This window comes from Anabrus simplex, chromosome 1 (genome assembly GCF_040414725.1).
Source record: "Anabrus simplex isolate iqAnaSimp1 chromosome 1, ASM4041472v1, whole genome shotgun sequence".
In the NCBI taxonomy this organism is placed as follows: Eukaryota; Metazoa; Arthropoda; class Insecta; order Orthoptera; family Tettigoniidae; genus Anabrus; species Anabrus simplex.
Genome location: NC_090265.1, coordinates 1698512144 through 1698534559, shown reverse-complemented (window position 1 = coordinate 1698534559; position 22416 = coordinate 1698512144). Strand labels below are relative to the sequence as shown.

At 40.5% G+C, this 22416-nt stretch overlaps 1 protein-coding gene across 1 annotated transcript in view; it reads right to left on the bottom strand.

Moving 5' to 3' along the window:
- LOC136863856 (serine-protein kinase ATM) overlaps positions 1–22416 on the bottom strand; it is a 570640-nt gene that overhangs the window by 434416 nt on the left and 113808 nt on the right. The window contains exons 12-13 of the mRNA XM_068226546.1: positions 13637–13724; positions 4878–5012 (exon numbers count right to left, since the gene is read on the bottom strand). Of these exons, the coding sequence (XP_068082647.1) occupies positions 4878–5012; positions 13637–13724 (223 nt within the window). The remainder of the gene's footprint in view (positions 1–4877; positions 5013–13636; positions 13725–22416) is intronic.

Genomic DNA, 22416 nt, shown 5'->3' with positions numbered 1-22416 from the left:
TATAAGTCTCTGGTAAGACCCCAACTAGAGTATGGTTCCAGTGTATGGGACCCTCACCAGGATTACCTGATTCAAGAACTGGAAAAAATCCAAAGAAAAGCAGCTCGATTTGTTCTGGGTGATTTCCGACAAAAGAGTAGCGTTACAAAAATGTTGCAATGTTTGGGTTGGGAAGAATTGAGAGAAAGAAGAAGAGCTGCTCAACTAAGTGGTATGTTACAAGTAACTATTCTCATTTTAGTTCCGTATTGAAGTTGACGTATGTCTCAAATATTGTAATAATAAGTGGTATGTTCCGAGCTGTCAGCGGAGAGATGCCTTGGAATGACATTAGTAGACGAATAAGTTTGAATGGCGTTTATAAAAGTAGGAAAGATCACAATATGAAGATAAAGTTGGAATTCAAGAGGACAAACTGGGGCAAATATTCATTTATAGGAAGGGGAGTTAGGGATTGGAATAACTTACCAAGGGAGATGTTCAATAAATTTCCAATTTCTTTGAAATCATTTAGGAAAAGGCTAGGAAAGCAACAGATAGGGAATCTGCCACCTGGGTGACTGCCCTAAATGCAGATCAGTATTGATTGATTGATTGATTGATTGATTGATTGATTGATTGATGTGAGGAATGTCTTCTGAAAGTTTGGTCATACATAACTGTAATACCCTGTACCATTGTGAGCCAAGATACAAAGTGAAAGAATGATAAGGCTGTATGGGCCATCCCCTGCATTATATCCATACCGGGAAAGTCAGCAGCATCTTCTTGACCTGTCATTCAGTGCCTACTTACAGTCCTGCAAGTGTACAGTAGGGAGAAATGCAACATGAAATTTCTGTCTCAGTGAAAATGTTCGAGTAATAAGTGAAGTACAAAAAAGTTAGAAAAAGAAGAAGGTACCACTCCAACATTTACCTGGAGTTGAAATGGGAAACCAAGGAAAACTATTTCAAGGATGGATGATTCAAATCCACCCGTCCCCCGTGTGCAGAGCTAGCAACTAAAACTCGCTGTGCTGCAATGCACTGAGCTAAAATTTTCGGTACTATCTACAATATAATATTTTATAACTTTCATTTCCTGTTGACGTTTGACTTACATAACAGGAATCAGTCAAGGGATATTCCATCATTCAACACTTTACATAATGTATTAAGATTCGCCTGATGGTAGATGAACCACAATTTACACCATAGCGGAAGACACTGAAAACAATAAGTTTCTCAGAGCTTGAAGAAGCAAAGATTCGGGAAGTGACCCGTGTAAGAGACAAAAACATTCCAACCATCAATAGCTTCGTTCCTGAACAAGTAGAAAAATTCAATAAAGACCAGTTATGAATCTTTCTTCAGGCCAGCTTCTGGGTGACTGAAAAGACTTAGGGAAACTTCAGCATGGAATTTTGTGAATGGTAATGTCAGATGAAAGTGCTGCAATCAGTGAGTGATGTGGACAGCAAACATTACCAAGAAAATGTTTTACAGCACAGTTAGAGGACTACAGTCCAAATGATGTGCTTAATGCTGATGAGACTACTTTCTTCTACAAATGCTTACCTGGAAGGACAATGGTGTTTAAAAGTAAACAGTATTTCAGAGGTAAAGAAATGTAACAGTGATGCTAGATTACCAGTCAAGAACAAAAGTAACAGGATGTCGTCGATAAGAAAACTCCATTTACAACTCTTGGCTGCAAAGATTTGACAAGAAGTTTCAATGTGAAGGGAGGAAAATCTCCCTCTTGTTGAACAACTGCGTGCTCACTCCACTGAAGAGTTCAAGGCAGGGAGCGTAATCTCCTCGCCACCAAACTTTACATCTAAACTACAGCCCTTGGTCCAAGGGATGATCAAAATCTTAAAAGTACTACTGTACTACAGGAAGGTAACTGTTCAGAGAATCCTAAGAACTGAATCAGAGGAGACGTTAATGGACATCAATCACCTAGAGTCTATAACAATGCTGAGCAAATCGTCGACTGATCTGAAGTAGGAAACAATTGTAAACTGCTTCCCTACAGGAGGAATTTTGAAAGGTGATTCATGAACTGCAGAACATGAATAGAAGGAAGTCACACCTGTTTTTTAAGAATGAATGAAAGCTGATTTCGAGGCTTACGTAAATGTGGACTCTGACATTATAGTGGCAGAGTATACTACATATAGAGATAACATCAATTCTGCTGCTGAGCAAGAGAAAGAAGGAGATTATGATGATTTCCTACAAGACAACTTGCTACAGTTGAAACTGCATGAAGACTCTGCTGTATTACCAGCACTCCAGGTGCCAGGTGTTAAGTGCAGTGGCTATTCTTCCATCTTACATACAGAGCCAGTTGAATTTAAATGATAGTGTTTTTACAGCAATAACTGTTGCTGAAATCTTCATGGAAGAACAGTTTAAGAGTTTTTTTAAAAAAACTAACAGATTGTTTCTTAAACTGTTAACTTAGGAATACTTCATGTTCCACTGCTGTATGTAATCTATTTTCAACAACTTGCTATAATAAGTGTTGTAATTAAAGTAATAAAATATTTTGAGTTTGTTCCATCATATAGTAAAATAATAATGATACAGATACATATCATTGCTACACATGCTCAAAAATGGGAATTCTCTATATCTCAAAATAAGATTTTATTCCAGAGGCAATTTGAGATATCAAGGTTCAACTGTGAAATGTTAACTGGATGTGCTGAGTGAGTTTTTTTGAAATTATCAAATGAAAATATGAGAAAAGACAATGGTGCTGACCAGAAGAGGAAGAGAAAGGAAAGGTACTGTAAAAATTGGGGAACAAGATCTTGAAATTGTGGAAAGCTTCAAGTACTTGGAAAGTGAACTGATGCAGGATTGGACATATAGATCAGTAAACAGATACAACTGGAAAAAACGTTTTACCAGACTGTGAGGAACTTGATCTGGAAGGAGGAAATACGAAGAGGTATATGTAGCAAAGACCTGGACAATTAATAAAAGAAAGAGGGTAAAATCCAGACCAGTGACATGAAGTTTTTAAGAAGTATGACAGGGAAGACAAGAAAGGATAAGATAAAAAATGAGGATGTCACAAAGGAAATCAAGAGTGGGAAAAAGTTTTTGGATGGAATGGATAGAAATAGGAATATGGAAGAGGGATGGATATTGAAATGGATGAAGGAAGGCGAATAAGAGATAGAGCCAGGCTAAAGTAGCTGGACTCAATCAAGAATGGCATAACCTGGATTGGAACACAGTCGTGGAGAAGCAATGGTGGTTGGATAGAGAAAAATGGAAAGGTGCCATTAACATACCAACCTGACTGGAGCTGTTTACTGCCCTACCCCAACAAGTTTTTCAACGCTCCGGAAAGTATATTCATGTGAACTTATGACATGCAGCTTGATACTGCAATTTTAGCCAAGGACATTCTAATATTTTGTATGTTTAGACTGACACCTATAATGATATCCTCTTTTTATGGTTTGTAAGAGCAATCAGGATCCTGATTTTTCACCATACAGGTTTAAAACAGTCAAAGAAATAAACGAACCTACACATAACGTTATTTTTCTTCAACTAACCTTTCCATAACTGATTTACATCTTCACAGACGAAAGGACATCACACCAAAGAGCTCTATCAACGTCGATAAACCTTCGACTTTCGTCCTTCAAGTAAGATAAATACATCTATAGACAACCGAATGCTTTTTCCTTGCTCCCACAATTACGTAAGGAAGACTGTTATCTTATCATAACACATTCGACTTTCACTCCTTCAGCCAGTTAAATAGACTATAGGCAGCTGAACAGCCATTTAAGAGATCTGTTGTCTTATCACAACATACGATATTGACATCTGTAACAGTGTGTATCAGCTTTGCTTTTTCTTATCATCTTCAAGGAGGCACATTTCTGTTTCGTTTTAAAGACTGAGCTGTTTACTGCCCTACCCCAACAAGTTTTTTAACGCTCCGGAAGGTATATTCATGTGAACTTATGACATGCAGCTTGATACTGCAATTTTAGCCAAGGACATTCTAATATTTTGTATGTTTAGACTGACACCTATAATGATATCCTCTTTTTATGGCTTGTAAGAGAAATCAGAATCCTGATTTTTCACCATACAGGTTTGAATTTGAGGCTGATGATGCCCTTAATGTGGGCGAAACATGTCCCTTAACATTTTATAATAATATTTAATTTCTAAAAAGATCTCTTTGTATTGAATAGGTGGATATATAAATAAACACTTGTAACATACTTTGTATTTAAGGTAAAGTATTGGTGGCAGTGGTGATATCCAAATAGCGTTTTTCCACCATGTTATTCATTGTTTTTATTTTCATTTCCAGTTACAAAAATTAATTCTGTGGCATGGTTCTAAAAGGGCCAATGTCATTTTTTATCGAAATTGAGATATTAACTGATACAAATGCGTTTTATCCTGGCTTGCAACATGTTAAAAGGGCCAATGTCTCTGTTAAATACTAAACGAACAGTTAACGTTTAATTCAATAAGCCCTTGCCAATAATGTTAGATTACCAATAATGATTAGAAACCTGGCAATTTTTGAAGAATACGATAGAAAAAATTAGCGTTTAATAAGGTGACTTCCACAAAGGAAGTATAAAGTTACTTGAAGTTAGTTGTTGAAAACAATAATTGGAAAACTATAAGCAAAACTTCAAATACTCATAGCACAAAAACAGGTTTTTTTGACATTGGCCCTTTTAGAACCAAGCCACAGAATTATATTTTGCATTTGACATTCCAAATACTGTCAAACTACTTACTGAATAAATAAACAACAAATAGTAGCAAACAAACTGACATTTTATAATCCCAGCCATCACAGCACACATAATGCAGGTTAGTTACATCACTTACAAACACAGATGATCCATAACCAGAGTGTCCTTGCATGCAGTCAGTAACTCTACCAGCATTTGGAGTAGAGGTATAAAATCTACTTCCTTCACTGATTCTGGATACTTCAACATTAAGGCACTTAAAAGCGACAGCCTGTGAAAACACAATAACATTTACATACCACACATAACAAACACGATAAAATTATCATTAAGCAGAACATACCACGGAACAGCAATATTATCAATTCAGACAATTTACGACAAATTCTGATTTCTTTTAATTTTCAGAGGTAAATTTTTCTTAACCCTTTATAATCCAATGGTAAAATAATTTTCCACCCTTGTAAGTTATTATTTTGATCACTCATATGGAGAGTATCACATTCTTCATGTTGAAACCTACCTTATAACATTGGTGACATAACTGATGCAATACGAGAAGACTAGATGAAGAAAAAAAAAATATATACAGTATATATATATATATATATATATATATATTAGCTTCATGTTTCCATTGCAAGGTCCTGTAATAAACAATTACAAGCAATAGGTCGGACTGTACAGCTCCCACTGTGGGCGGTGTAGCGGCAAGCAAAATGTTACATCACATACAAACACAGTTGATCCATAACCAGAGTGTCCTTGCATGCACTCAGTAACTCTACCAGCATTTGGAGTATAGAAATAGAACTCAGATAATTACAGTAGGCAAAGCTTTATCTGACCCTGTAATAATTAAGAGGGGAATTCCTCAAGGCAGTATTATTGGACCTTTATGTTTTGTTATATATATCAATGATATGAGTAAAGAAGTGGAATCATAGATAAGACTTTTTGCAGATGATGTTATTCTGTACAGAGTAATACATAAGTTACAAGATTGTGACAAACTGCAAAATGACCTTGATAATGTTGTGAAATAGACAGTAGGCAATGGTATGATGATAAACAGGGTTAAACAGGTTGTGAGTTTCAGAAATAGGAAAGGTCCTCTCAGTTTTAATTACTGCATTAATGGGGTGAAAGTTCTTTTGGGGATGATTATAAGTACCGTGCCTAGGTGTTAATAACAGAAAAGATCTTGATTGGAGTAATCACATAAATATGATTGCAAATAAAGGGTACAGGTCTCTGCACATGGTTATTAGAGTATTTGGGGGTTGTGGTAAGGATGTACAGGAGAGGGCATATAAGTTTCTGGTAAGACCCCCAACTAGAGTATAGTTCCAGTGTATGGGACACTCGCCAGGATTACACGATTCAAGAACTGGAAAAAATCCAAAAAAAAAGCAGCTCAATTTCTTCTGGGTGATTTCCAACAAAACAGTAGTATTACAAAAATGTTGCAAAGTTTGGACTAGGAAGACTTGGGAGAAAGGAGATGAGATGGTCGACTAAGTGGTATGTTACAGGTCATTACCCTCATGGTTGTTTCGCATTGAACAATGTTATTCACAGCAATTATAATAAGAAGTATTTCTATCCACCTATTCAATACAAATCACCTTTATTGGTGTTTACACTTTCATACAATTAATTCTTCTAAGGGACATCTTTCGCTCTTATAAAGAACATCTTCAGCCATTAATTTTAATCTTAAAATGATGTTCATGAACAGTCATAAACATATTAAAAAGGCAATAGCCAAAATTAAAATTACAGTAGTCTAAGTTTAAGATTAAAATTAATGGCTGAAGATGCACTTTATAAGAGCGAAACATGTCCCTTAGAAGAATTAATTGTATGAAAGTGTAAACACAAATAAACGTGATTTGTATTGAATAGACGGATATAAATACTTCTTATTATAATTGCTGTGAATAAGTGGTATGTTCCAAGCTGTCAGTGGAGAGATGGCGTGGAATGACATCAATAGACGATACGTTTGAGTGGTGTCTCTAAAAGTAGGAAAGATCACAATGTGAAGATAAAGCTGGAATTTAAGACGACAAATTAGGGCAAATATTCATTTTTAGGAAGGGGAGTTAGGGATTGGAATAACTTTCCAAGGGAGATGTTCAATAAATTTCCAATTTTTTTGCAATCATTTAAGAAAAGGCTAGGAAAACAACAGATAGGGAATCTGCCACCTGGACGACTACCCTAAATGCAGATCAGTAGTGATTGATTGACTGATTGATTGATTGATTGATTGATTGATTGATTGATTGATTGATTGATTGATTGATGAGTCAACATCCATATAGCTCGCTAGAGAAGAAGAGATTTCAAACTGCACCACGTTACAAACTGGTCATGTAGGATTCAGGCTTTACTTTTGGGGCCTTAAATTGTAAAGAAGCTGCTAGTACTTTTGCAAGTGGTCTTCTCATAGTACATTATGTCATCTAAGTTTCAGATAGGTTTTGGCATGAAGGATGGGAAAGGGTAAGATTGGGAAGGTAGAGGCCATGGCCATATTTAAAGTACAACCCCAGCATTTGCCTGGTTTGAAAATGGGAATCCATGGAAAACCATCTTCAGGCCTGCTGACAGTGGGATCAAACCCACAATCTCATGAATGCACCTCAGAGATACATGACCATAGCCGCAAGGCCAACTCACTCAGTGCAGGGGATAAAGCATCCCAAATTAACATGCCAGGAAAGGTGTAGAAGTGATAGAAAAAAAGCTGGGAGTGTGGAAAACACATAGAAAAGGCATTTGACAGTGTACCATGAGACTTACTGTGTAAGATTTTGAGAGAGTATCTAATTGTGATGATCAAAGGAATGTACAAGGAATGCAATAGCTAGGTTAAGACCAACTTAGAGAGAATATCTTGGGGAGAACAGAGTGGGTTTGGAATGAAATTGGACTACTTTAAGGAAGTGTGCTTTCAAAACTGTTATTCATAATGGTTATGAACAAAATTGTGAAGGGAAACAAAGGTAAAATATGGGGACAGGGAGGCAGAGGTACAGTAATTCTGTTCGCAGATGATATTGTGGTGTGGGAAGCACACAGAGAGGAGGTACAAGGGCAACTCAAGTATGATTAATGAAAATTATGGAATGAAAATCAGTAGGGAAAAGAGTAATAATGATGATGGACATGATATATGATAGTTGAAATTTTAAAATGTATCCACTGACTAGAGTTTAAAAAATGGTGATGAAGAAAAATGAGTATGAGATTAAAACAATCAGTGGATCTAATTCACCATGCCTTATTTTCTAATAAAATAAGAGTAAATAGAGGAAACAAAGGAATACGGCATTGTGGGGTAGTACAGATATATAGACATAATTTATGTTAGACGTCAAAATAACACATTAAAATACGCAACACAAACTAAAATTAAGTCAATGGGATAAAAGCGCAATTGACACAAATACACTAGGACAAAGGACATCATTACACATGATAGAACAGATCACTATCCCTCATAAAGCAGATGACGAGGTCTAATGGATGATCGTCATCTCGCAAGATAAGGGAAATTGTACTTGGGAGGTTAAGACTACGGCGCAGATCAACCAGGTCCACACACTCCGGAAGGATGTGTACCACAGTAAGATGATCACCGCAAGTACACACCGGAGGGGGTTCTCCTTTCAATAGATGGGAGTGAGTCAGGATACTGTGGCTGATCTGAAGATGACATAATACCACTGCTTCCCTCCGAGAGGTCCAAAGGGAAGTCCTCCATACCTTCGTAGTACCTTTAACCGGTCTCAGCTTATTTGGAAGAGGAGTGGCCTGCCACTCCATCTCCCAATGGGACATAACCAGATGTCTCAGCTGAGAGGGAATATCACTTGCTGGAACCTTGAAAGGCAACGGGGGCAGTGTAACTGCCTCTTGGCAGCCTGATCTGCTAACTCGTTTCCCTCTACACCCATGTGGCTTGGGAGCCACAGAAACGTGATTCTGATGCCGGCATCCGAACAACCAGCAAGCAGGTCCTGGATCCGCTGCACCAGAGGGTGACGAAGGAAACAGGTATCAATAGACTGTAGCGAGCTCAAGGAGTCAGTACACACAAGAAAGTGTCAGAGCTCATTGGACAGTGCGTACCGCAGAGTGTACACACTACAGGTTGAGCAAAAAGAAACCTATCAGTGTCAACAACAGCCCACTTTAGTGTCTGTTCTTGAGCCATCCGTGTAAACGACGAAAGAGCCTGGATACCGGCCAACAACGGACAGGAAGAGCCTCCGATAAATCGAAGGGTCCGAGTTTTCCTTCAGGCAAGTGTGCAAATCCAGGATTATTTCAGGACGTCGTACTACCCACGGAGGTATCCCACTTGGTTGTCTGACAAGGCAAGGAACCGAAGGTACGTGAAACAATCTGTGACTGCTATCTAAATGTATTCCAACTAGCTGCGTTGCTCGAGGACAAGCAGCGTACAGCAAACGGTTGCCATTGTTGAATACGCAAGGATAGCTTGGATGAAGTGGCATCTGTCGCAAATTAGCAGCATATGAAAGAAGCATTTGCTGGCGCCTCAGGTGTAAAGGCGGCACACCAGACTCAGCGAGCAGGCTGGCAATGGGGCTTGTACGAAAAGCTCCCGTTACCAACTTAACCCCGCTGTGGTGGATGTTTTTTAGCTTCGCAAGGACGCTTGGTCTTGCTGAGCCATATGCTGCACTGCCGTAATCTAGCCGGGATAAAATATGTGCCCTATAGAATTGTAGGAGCACCGTACGGTCAGCACCCCAATTAGTGCTGCTAAGAAACTTCATGATATTCAGCTTCTTAGTGCATTGCACTTTTAACTGCCACACGTGTGGCTCCCACGATAATTTGCTATCGAAAAGGAGCCCAAGAAATCGCTAAAGTGTCAACAACTGGAAGAACGACATTTCCTAAATAAAGCTCAGGTTGTGGGCGAAGAGTATGGAGCTGACAATAGTGGACAACAGAGGGCTTTGCGGTGGAAAACTGAAAGCCATGTTCTAAGGCCCACTGTTCCACTCTTCTAATAGCTTGCTGCAATTGTCGCTCTGCGACTGCCATATTGTGCGAGCTATAGTGCAGAGCAAAATTGTCCACATAGAGCGACTGTATTATTGCTGAACCAGCAGCAGCAACAATACCGTTTATGACAATCGCGAAATGAGTGACACTAAGAACCGATCCCTGTGAAACCCCATTTTCCTGAACGTGGTATTGCGAATATGTCCTCCCTACTCGGACACGGAATAGACGGAGGGACAAAAAATTCGCAATAAATACTGGCAAGTTATCTCGGAATCTCCACTGATGCAAGACTGAAAGGATACCATATCACCATGTCGTGTTGTAGGCCTTTTTTAAGTCAAAGAAAACAGCTACCAAATGATGTTTGCAGAGAAACGCATCATGGATAGAGCTCTCCGGGCATACCAAGTGGTTAGTGGTCAATTGAGCGGCTCGAATTCACACTGGTACTTGGACAAGAGTCCTGATTTCTCCAGACACCACACAAGTTGGCGATTTACCACCCTCTCAAATAGCTTACACAGGCAGTTTGTAAGACAAATCAGTTCGTAACATCCTGCATACTTAGGATCTTTGTCAGGCTTGAGGACAGGAATGACTATGCCCTCTCGCCGCTGAGATGGAAAATCACCCTCTATCCAGATTTGGTTGAACACATGAAGGAGATATAGTGGACATCATCACTAAGGTATTTCAACATCTGGTTATGGATGTTGTCTGGTCCAGGAGATGTGTCCTTGCAAAGTGCTAAGGCGCTGCGGAGTTCCCACTCCGTAAAGGGCATGTTGTAGTCCTCTGAAGCTTGAGAGGCAAAACTAAGGTGATGACGTTCTGCCTCCCACTTTACAGCGAGGAAATCACAATGGTAATTCCTGGAGCCAGATACATCCGCGAAATGACTAGCTAGATGGTTGGCAATCGAGAGTGTGTCAGTGACGACACTGTCTGCAATGGAAATTCCCGGTACAGAAGATGGTCCTTGGATACCCGAAATACGTCGAAGCTTAGTCCACACTTGAGATAATGGAGTATGTGAAATCATAGACGACACATCTCTCCCACGAAGCCTTCTTACTTTGGCGAAAAAGAACTCGCGCCTTAGCGCGGAGATTCTTAAATGTTACCAAGTAGGCCACAGTAGGCTGTCTACGGTAACGTTTATGAGCGTGACAGCGTTCTTTGATAGCTGCTGATATTACTTCGTTCCACCAAGGAACGAGTTTTCGGCGAGGAGTCCCCTAGAAAAACGGAATGGACTCCTCAGCAGCAGTAAGGATTACTTGGGTGATGTAAGTTATTTCCACGCTGACGGTATCGTCGTTAAAGACAGCTAGTGATGTGTACTTTGGCCAATCAGCCTGTTTAAGAATCCATCGAGGCGGAGCCTTAACGGAGTTCTGTTCTAACAAAGTAAGAATGATGGGAAAATGGTCACTGTCACAGAGATCATCGTGTGTACCCCACCGAAACAGCGGAACCAACGTTCGGCTGCATAGACTTACGTCTATACGAGAATATGTGCCGTAACGTACACTGAAGTGAGTTGGATCCCTTGTGTTCAAAATACATAAATCCAGCTCTGTTACTAATCTTTCCAGCTCTCGTCTCTGGGGGCAAGGCGTCTCAGAGCCCCATATGGGTTGATGGACGTTAAAATCCCCTAATAAGAGGAAGGAAGGTGGAAGCTGATCTATAAGATCAGTGACATCATTTATGTTAAGAGGCTGGCCTGGTGGAAAATAAACGTTACACACTGTAGCTATGACATGCAGCGGTACCCGCACCGCAATTGCTTCCAGTGGGGTCCTTAGAAGGACCTCTTCACTATAAGTGTCAGAACGGACAAAAATACCCATGCCACCAGACGCCCGGTGGGCATAATGTCGTTCTGTCGAGTATAGTCTGAAATTTCTTAAGACCGTATGATGACCTGTTCTGAAGTTTGTCTCCTGAATACAAACTATACTCGCTGCATACTAATGAGCTGACATAGCTCAGCAAGATGCCTGTCATAACAATTCCACTGTAACAGTGCCATACTGTGAGTTTGGACTTCTGAGGTTTAGGTTAGAAGCAGCGTAATGCTCCCTAACCTACACTCACATCCCCATCCGAAGATGGAGATAAATGCTCCATGTGCATCACCTCGTCGGCGACGAGGTGATGTATGCCCCGAATTTCTTTGACGTAGTCTGGGGGCGGGGTTTCTTCCTACAAGGGGAGCGCACAGTTTTTCCATGAGGAAGACCCGCTGGCACAGAATCAGGCCCTCCAGATGGAGGGCGTGAGGCCCCAGTTGTAGGAGAAGTGGAAGAACGCCTGGTAAGGGCGCTCTTCTTCCCTGCCGTCGATTCTTATTTAGACGGGCTGGGAGGCGAGTTCACAGCCCTGGTTGACGATTCCACTTCTGCCAGCTTAGGCGCGGCTTTCACCGACCTCGTGGGGGGTCTCCTTCCCCTTCTGTGCCAGCGTAGGTTTCTCAGCCAGCACAGGCTTATTGGTGGTCGAAGGTCGGGATGGACCCGCCTTCGAGCTTGTTCTCTTTGCGCAGCGATATTTTTGGAAGGTGTGCCAATAGAAAATGACAAACCTGGGAGAGACTGTGCTATCATACAGAAGTCTAGTGTCTTGGCCGATGCATTCAGAGAATTAAACTTACGGCGCGCTTCTTGGTAGGAAAGACCATCCAGGGTCTTGATCTCCTGCATCTTTCTCTCACTCAGATAGGTCGTACAGTTCCGATCTCGAGGAGAATGAAGACCAGAGCAGTTAGTGCACTTGTACGGAGGTGTGCATTCCTCCGCGCCATGAGCTACTTTCCCACTTGTACCACACACAGACTGATTCGAACAATGAGATCCCATATGTCCGAATCTCTGGCATGGATAGCATCGCATAGTAGGTGGGATGGACTGCCTCACATCGCAACGATAGGTTGTTACCTTGACTTTCTCTGGCAACACTGACTATTTGAAGGAGACTATGAACACACCTGTGGCAACGTCTTCACCGTTGACTTTGCGCGTAATGCGCCGGACGTGTGTCATGCCACGGTGCTTCATGTCTTCCACCAATTCATCGTCAGTGTTTAGAATAAGATCACGGTGGAAAATAACCCCACAAACCAGATTCAAGGTTTTGTGCTCTTTCACTTTGAACGAGGATGTCACCAAAGTGGTCGCACTTAAGCAACCAATCTGCTTGGAGCGCAGTGCTCGTCTTCAGGAGCAAACCACCATTGCGCATCTTCTTCAGATCCTCAAGTTCACCGTACACACCTTCGATGCGACGACTAAAAAGAATAGATTTAACCAGCTTGAAATCTTGCCCATCGGTTCTGGTAGCAACCAGGAACCAAGGGAAGCTGGAACCCTGACCAATACACTACGCTTGTTCCCAAGGGGTTGTTCCCTTAGGGAATCAAAAGTTAAAGACTTGGGGTAGCGAACTACCCGAGGTGGCAGGCGGAAGTGTTTTCAACTCCATGCCCGAAATCATCTCCCCGTATGCCACCCACTCCGATCAGGGGTCTCTGTAGCTGAACCAAGCAGCCAAGGCAATACTCACCTGGTCATAGCACGTACTGCCAGGGGTCCGATGTTGGACGATGACTAATACGGTATGACTGAGGCAATAAGCACTAGGACTCCCATCCTCCAGTACCCGCAATAGCATGTACCCCATAGCGTGTACAGAGAACTAGATATAGCGGAAAAAAGAATAAATAATCAATAATATGTCCTTCTGGCATTCGGCTGTGCAGGGACCTGTGTTGTCAGGCGGATACTACTGCCTGGGTACATGACACTCCCACCCGCCGCTTCCTGGGTGGTTACTGACATGGGCTTTCGAGCGTAGTCGCACATGTAGGAGCTCCATTGCCGACCAGCACGCACATCAAAAATTTTGAAATGGTCTAAAACTAACCCTAAAAAAAAAAAAACAATAAAAAATAAAGAGGGGATATGGCCACATGACCCTTTAAGTCGGCTTCGACGACAGGCAGGGATTACCTGTGAATGTATTCAGCCCCTCCGATCCACAGGAGGTCGAACACATTATACCAAATCGCAATCCATGTCCGCGCCTAGGTCACCCCTTTTAGTCGCCTCTTACGACAGGCAGGGGATACCGTGGGTGTATTCTACATGTACGTCCCCCACCCGCAGGGGGTAGTGTGTTTGGTCAACGAGAGGTATTTTATTTCCCTCAAGTCCGCCGACAAGCCGGTAAGGACTCCCATATCCGCCACCTGAGACATGCCACGGGGGAGTATCACATCTGCCCCTGCTACGCCAGCGTAGTAGGTTCGTGGTAAAAAGAGTAAGAGACTGGCGCTGACTAGAGGAGAAAGACAATGGAAGGGAATTATAGAACTAAGGGGACAACACCTTGAAATTATGAAGAGCTTAGAAAACTTGGGAAGCAGACTGATGCAGATGAAGATTAGTGAAAGGATTCAACACAGAAATGTACTCTACCAGAGTGTGAGAAACCTGCTGTAGAGGAAGAAAGTTCCAATGAAGAATAAAGAGGTAATGTGTAACAGGTACTACTCAGGAGTGTACATTCTCGCTCAATGGGTTGCTATATTTCTAGATAATAGATCTCAGAAAATTAGAGTAGGTGAAGCTCTATCTGACCCTGTAATAATTAAGAGGGGAATTCCTCAAGGCAGTATTATCGGACCTTTATGTTTTCTTATATATATAAATGATATGAGTAAAGGAGTGGAATCGGAGGTAAGGCTTTTTGTGGATGATGTTATTCTCTATAGAGTGATAAATAAGTTACAAGATTGTGAGCAACTGCAACGTGACCTCGAAAATGTTAAGAGATGGACAGCAGGCAATGGTATGTTGATAAACGGGGTTAAAAGTCAGGTTGTGAGTTTCACAAATAGGAAAAGTCCTCTCAGTTTTAATTACTGCGTTGATGGGGTGAAAGTTCCTTTTGGGGATCATTGTATAAGTATCTAGGTGTTAATATAAGGAAATACCTTCATTGGAGTAATCACATAAATATGATTGTAAATAAAGGGTACAGATCTCTGCACATGGTTATGAAGGTGTTTAGGGGTTGTAGTAAGGATGTAAAGGAGAGGGCATATAAGTCTCTGGTAAGACCCCAACTAGAGTATGGTTCCAGTGTATGGGACCCTCACCAGGATTACCTGATTCAAGAACTGGAAAAAATCCAAGGAAAAGCAGCTCGATTTGTTCTGGGTGATTTCCGACAAAAGAGTAGCGTTACAAAAATGTTGTAAAGTTTGGGTTGGGAAGAATTGAGAGAAAGAAGAAGAACTGCTCGACTAAGTGGTATGTGATATAGATGTTGATTCCCATAGGGAATCTGGAATATTTGTCCTGAATGAGCAAATTTATAATACCAATATAAATGGTCCGTTATTGGACATTATAAATTTTCCAGCTAGCTCATTCTTGGTTGCCAGCGTTTCGCCCTCATGTGCTAGGGTGGGCTCATCAGTTGGTACCTAGCAACTGGTAAGTGTGCTAGGTACCAACTGATGAGCCCACCCTAGCACATGAGGGCGAAACGCTGGCAACCAAGAATGAGCTAGCTGGAAAATTTATAATGTCCAATAACGGACCATTTATATTGGTATTATAAGTGGTATGTACCGAGCTGTCAGCGGAGAGATGCCTTGGAATGACATTAGTAGACGAATAAGTTTGAATGGCGTTTATAAAAGTAGGAAAGATCACAATATGAAGATAAAGTTGGAATTCAAGAGGACAAACTGGGGCAAATATTCATTTATAGGAAGGGGAGTTAGGGATTGGAATAACTTACCAAGGGAGACGTTCAATAAATTTGCAATTTCTTTGAAATCATTTAGGAAAAGGCTAGGAAAGCAACAGATAGCGAATCTGCCACCTGGGCGACTGCCCTAAATGCAGATCAGTATTGACTGATTGATTGACTGATTGATTGATTGATTGATTGATTTACACCTGCTTGCCTCCCCTCACTCAGCCGCTAGCAGTCACCTTCACTCCTGCTTGGAGGGGCGGCAGTAATACCTATTGCTGCAACTACCCCGAGCACTCTTCAAGCCAGACGGTACTGGTAGTCATGCTTGAAACTGCTCAGTAGAAATAAAGGGAAGTTTTATTTTGTAAGTACATGCGGCTGCCATTAGGCACACGTCTTGCCTGCAGACTTCGGCCGGCTTCAGCGGCCAGCGATGTACACAGTATGATGAAGACGAGGACATTGAAGGTCAACGAATTTTGTGCACCGTGATATGGCCATTCCACCCTTGTTTGTGTTCTTTGCGCACATACTTCACAATTTCAACATCAACTTCTGTAAAGCGATCTTGTTGCGAGCCACTGAATGCATTTTTGTATAGTACCGGTACACAATTTTTAAACAATCTCTGGCTTCACGTTAACGCTAACGCCATACATTAGCTTTAGTAATACCGTATTTTCTTGCAGCTGCACTCTTATTCTTCATTTCCGCGTGTTTAATAACCATTAACTTCAAATTGGTATCATAATATCGATGATAACCCATTGAAAATTCGCCAGCAATACCTGTTCCACGTGTCTACAATACTATGATGCATCATCAAAATATTTCTGCTGTCTATAAAACGGTTACTTTCACTAAGCGTCAAATACAGTAAATGCATTATAACTCTGTCATTGAGTAATTGTGGCCTTTCTAAGAATTAAAAGGGTAGCATCCTTGCTATTCCAATTTGAATTATATTTCCTGCGCGGCTGAGTCTTGGGAGTACATTATGGTCGATCTTGAAATTAGCTCAAGAAAGTAGGCTTAATGTTTTGATGCCATTCTGCGGATTTGTAGAGGCTCGTATAATGTCATTCTGCCTTCACTATTTTCCGAGAACCAGTGACGTTATGAAGAGGCACTGTACAATCGACTGCCACAGCTAGTGAAGTACAGTAGAAGTCCGCTATAGTGAGTAAGTCTTATAACGAGAACCCCGTTATACCGACAATATTTTTATGTCCCTTCAAAATTCCTATATTAAACTGTGTATTATTCTTCGGTTACAGCGAGAGCCCTATCACTGACACATCCGTTATTACGAGCGATTAAGCGCGTGCGATTTTTTTTCCGTTATAGATATTTATGCACCCTAGCGATTATGATGCATACAATCAATGATCTTTGAATCGTTTCCTCGCTATGTCCACTAGCGAGTTCTCTCGTCGACATTTGAAGGCAATGGAAATTCTAAGTTCCCATGGAGGGAATTAGATATTTTCCACCATTAGAGCATATCAAAAATCAGATCAAAAATTAGATGTATGGCTTTTCAGGCGTTTGCTCTATTAACCAGCATTTCGTCTTAGGTCTGACACTAGACTCTTCAGAGTGGGATGTAGGTTTCTGATAAGTTCACCTGCATACACCCCAGCATCAGTGGGTAGGGTCTGACACATCCGACTCTGAAGAGTCTAGTGTCAGACCTAAGACGAAATGCTGGTTAATAGAGCAAACACCTGAAAAGCCATACATCTAATTTTTGATCTGATTCGAAGGCAATGTCGGAGTTTATTAGTAATACCTGTCGACTGCTGTTCCGTAAAGAAATGGAAGAGAACATATTTTCGTAATAAGTGTGTAAATAACGTGTCCGATAACAGTTCTTAACTCATTAAAAATAAAGGCTGACTAAATAATTGCTTAATTTTAATGCTAAATAATGCAATTAAATAAAAATAGGATACATCTCGAGATATGGCAGAGTGCATAATTGATTTCACAGGATAGTTTATATTAAATCGTGTCTGGTTAATTTACGGAAATATTATTATCATGTAAATTTATAGCGAGAAGGTTTATAATTTCTCTAGTGGCACCTGAAGTATGTTTTGTCATATGTACAGTACGGTTAAGTTAGGATAGGTGACGCTGTTTGAATAAGGAAACCGAAACGTTTGCCACAAAATGCGATCGATCATCTTTGGTATGGTATAGTTTTCTCACTGTGAATTTGCGAGCTCTCTCGTAGACATTCAAAGGCGATGTTGGAGTTAATTAGTAATACCCAACGATTAGTATTCTCTAAAGAAAATTCGAATGAAAGAGAATAACAAGTTTTCGTAATAAATGCATAAATAACGTAGCCGATAGCAGTTGTTAACTCATTAAAAATAATGGCTGAAGTAAACAACCTCTTAATTTTAATGCTATATACTGAAATTAAGTAAGAATATGATGTACCTCTTTTTCTTTTTTTTTTTGTTAGTTGCTTTACGTCGCACCGACACAGATAGGTCTTATGGCGATGATGGGACAAGGAAGGGCTAGGAGTGAGAAGGAAGCGGCTGTGGCCTGAATTAAGGTACAGCCGCAGCATTTACCTGGTGTGAAAATGGGAAACCACGAAAAACCATTTTCAGGGCTGCCGACAGCGGGGTTCGAACCTACTATCTCCCCAATACTGGATACTGGCCGCACTTAAGCAACTGCAGCTATCGAGCTCGGTGTGATGTACCTCAAGATATGGCAGAGTACATCACTGATTTCAGAGGATAGTTCATATTTTCTCGCATCTAGTTAAATTTAGGAAAGGCTATTCACATGTAATTTTTTAGCGAGGATAACTTATTTCTCTACATGCGTATCAAATATGTTTTCCTGACACATATACGGTTAGGTTAGGTGATGCCATTTGAAGAAGAAAACTCTACAGTGATACTGTATTTCTTCGAATCCAAGACAACGGTTTTTTCCTCAGAATCTCATGAGAAAAATCAAGGGTCGTCTTGACATTCGCAGCCTAACAGTAATGCATACCACTGGCAACTCTTGCGGTAACCACACTGCTTCTTTTCACCCCCGCACGCACACACACACAAAATTCGTTGACAATAAGCGACCGCTGTGACAACTGGATGTAGAGTGCCTGTGTGTAACCTCACTGGATCTCGGGAAATAGTGAAGAGAAAATGGCATTCTATCAGCCTCTACAAAAATGTTTCTCAAATCTGCAGAATGGCATCAAAACATGCGAGCCTTCGAATTCTTAGCAAGGCCACGGCTGCTCAGTGGCAGAGTTACTGTACCTAACTCTTGGTAAAATTACGTTTTATAGACAGCAAGAATATTTTGGGGATGGATAGTCGTAAAGATACGGTACGGTACGTGGAACAGGTATTGCCAGCAAATTGTCAACGGGTTCTCATCGATATTATGCCAATTTTAAGTTACCGGTAACGGTTATTAAACACTTGGAAATGTAGAATAATTGTGCAGCCGCAAGAAAATATGGCGTAGGCCTAACTAAGTCAATATTTGGCATCAGCGCAAAGACAAAGATACAAAAAATGCATTCAGTGGTCCGCAACAAGGACGCTTTTAAGAAGTCGAAATTGTGAGGTATGTGCACAAAAAACGTAAGGGCGGAAAGGCCATACCGTGGCGCAATAAACTCGTTCGTTGACCTTCAACGTCCGCAAGTAGGCCTAGCTATCCGCTGAAGTTGGTCGAACCCGGCAAGCGAGACGTGCGTATAGCGGTAGCCGGTTATATCTGACGCTGAGTAAAAGTACGGTAACATTTTTATACAGAGCAAGAATATTTTGCTGACAGATCGCCGTATCGAACAGACGCACGGAATAGGTATTGCCGGCAAATTTTCAACGGATTCTCTTCGGTATTAAGTTGCCAATTTTAAGTTAATGGTCATTAAACCCGCAGAAATAAAGAATAATTGTGCAGTTGCAAAAAAAATGCGGCATAACGAAAGCCAATGTTCGGCGTCTAAAAACTGTATAAAAATGCGTACTGTACAACAAAGGCATTCATATGATTTTGCAATGCACTTTTTGAGCCTGTTTAAAAATTTTTGAAGAAAAAAGTGGGGTTCGTCTTGGATTCGGAGAAATACGAAACTGTATTTTTTTTTTTTTTTCAGAATGAAATTAAACATACACTTTCACGTTGTATTGGATTTCGAAAAATAAGGAACAAGTAAGTCGTAGTGTGGATATCATCCACGGAAACGCAAGTTTTGAACAAACTGATTGCCGTTTCATACCGATTTTAATGTGTATGGGGGTATTCCGACTTTTATACGAAAATCAGATATAACGACAATCCGCCATAGCAAGAAAATTTCCCACTGTTGTGAATTCTTGCTATAACAGACTTCTACTGTATAATAAAGATGCGGACATTGAATATAGAGTTAGGTGTGTGTATGTGTGTGTGTAGGGAAGCAGCGTTGTTAGCATGGTAACTGCCAGAGGTGTTCGTTACCATTATGTCCCAAATACAAGACATCATCATCATCATCATCATCATCATCATCATCATCATCATCATTGTCCCACTCCAGTCGCCCGGGTGTAGTTAACAAGCCTCCTCCACTCCTTTCTGTCCTTCCACATTTTCTGCTCCATTACTTCTGCCACATCCAATCCAGCTTCTCTAATGTCCTTCCAAATCTGATCCTTCCACCTTCTTCTCGGTCTTCCAACGGGTCTCTTTCCCTTAACTTCTTTTTCCAATTCTCTTCTTGTTACCGTTCCTTTCCCGTTCTTTTTACATATCCGAACCATCTCAGTCTTGCTTTCTGTATCTTTTGTACTAACACTTCTATATTTAGCTCTTCTCTGATTTTAATATTTTGAATTCCATCTCTTCTCGTCTTTATAACCGATGTTCTTAAAAATTTCATTTCTACTGCTTGGATCTTACTACCTTGCCTCTTATTAGTTATCAGCGATTCTAGTCCGTATGTTACAAGTGGTATGAAATACTGTTTATATAATGTTAATTTCGTTCTCTTGGGTACTTTGTCATCTCATAAAAGATCTGATGATAAAATGTTGTACCTTTACTTAGTCTGTTATTAATTTCAGTGTTGATTTCATTAATTCCATTAATAATGCTACCCAGATATGTAAACTGTTCTATATTGTCTAACCGTTCTCTGTCTATGTTCACTTGGCTTCTCTTTTTCTTTTTTCCACAGTGCATGACTACAGTTTTCTTTTTACTAATTACCATTTCAAACTTCTTCTGATTTTCATTCCAAATGACCAGTCTCCTTTGTACTTCCTTTTCTCCCTTTCCCAAAAATCACCACATCATCTGCAAATACCAAAGTATTCACTTCATCACTACTGATACTCTGTTTTACATGTTTTATGATTTCATACATCAATATAATGAACAATAATGATGAAAGTGCACTTCCTTGCTTGAGACATTTTTTTCTTTTTGTATAAAATGTTTCAGAATCACCACTCCCCATTGTACACTGCTTTTACTTCCATCATACAACATTTTTATCTTGTTAATTAACGATTTTGGTACATTCCTTTTCAGTAGGCATTCTCATACATGTTTTCTCTTAATTGTATCATAAGCTTTTTCCAAATCCAAAAATACAAATATGATTTCCTTGTTCCTTTCCAGATATTTTCCATTATCGTTCGCACTGTAAATGTCAAGTCTATTGTTGATTTATCCGGTCTAAACCCATATTGTTCTTCCTCTAACTGTGTTTCTCTTATATCCCTCTGTCTTTTGTCTATGATTTTCTCCATTTAGCCCATGTGATAATAGGGTTATACCTCTATAATTATCACATTTCTTCCTATTTCCTTTTTTGAACAGTGGTACAATGCTTGCTTGTTGCCAATCTTCAGGTATCCTTTCATCCTTCCATATGACATTGAGGGCTCTGTATACCCACTGTAGTCCAATGCTTCCTGCTGCCTTAATCATATCAGCATTGAATTCATCTTTTCCACTTGCTTTACCTTTCGTCATTGCTTTCACTGTCCTTTCAAGTTCCAACCCTGTTATCGGGTTCTCTTCCTTTTTTCCGTCTATTATTTCCATTTTCTTATCTCCTTCTTCCTCCGAGCAGTTATCCTCATTATAAAGTTTTTCAAAATGCTTTGCCATTACCTTCTGAAGACCCTTTTCGTCAGTACTATGATCCATCTTCTCTCTCTAATGCCTTGATTTTTTCTTGATTTATTCTTTTTGATTTTATTACTCTGTACAGTGAAACCTCGATTCTCCGTTTTTCGAGGGACCATGAAAATAAAACGTACAATACGGGAAAACGGAAAATCCGGGAATGAATGAAAACCATCAACAATTTGGCTAAACATCACAAAAATTAAATATGTGTCATTATAATCTTACAAAACTCCTAAACCAAACCAAACTACAGCCCCAGTGGAACTTTGCCTGCCAAGCGACCACTGCTCAGCCCGAAGGACTCCAGATTATGAGGTGCGCATGGTCAGTGCGACGAATCCTCTCGGCCGATATTCCTGGCTCTGTAGATCGGGGTCGCCATCTCACCATTAGATAGCTCCACAATTAAAGGTAATCACGTAGGCTGAGTGGACCTGGAATCAGACTTATATCCAGGTAAAATTGTCTGACCTGGTCGCAATCGAACTCGGGCCTCTGGATGAGAGGCGGGCATGTTAGACTACGAAACCGCATTAATTACCGGTACGCGAGTTCAAAATCTCGATACTTTATATTCAGTTTTACAGGGGTATCTTCGTCAGTTTCCCGTGAAAACTTCTTTCAGTTCAGCGACTTTGATTAGGCTAGCCAAACTCTTCGAAAAATCTAATAAC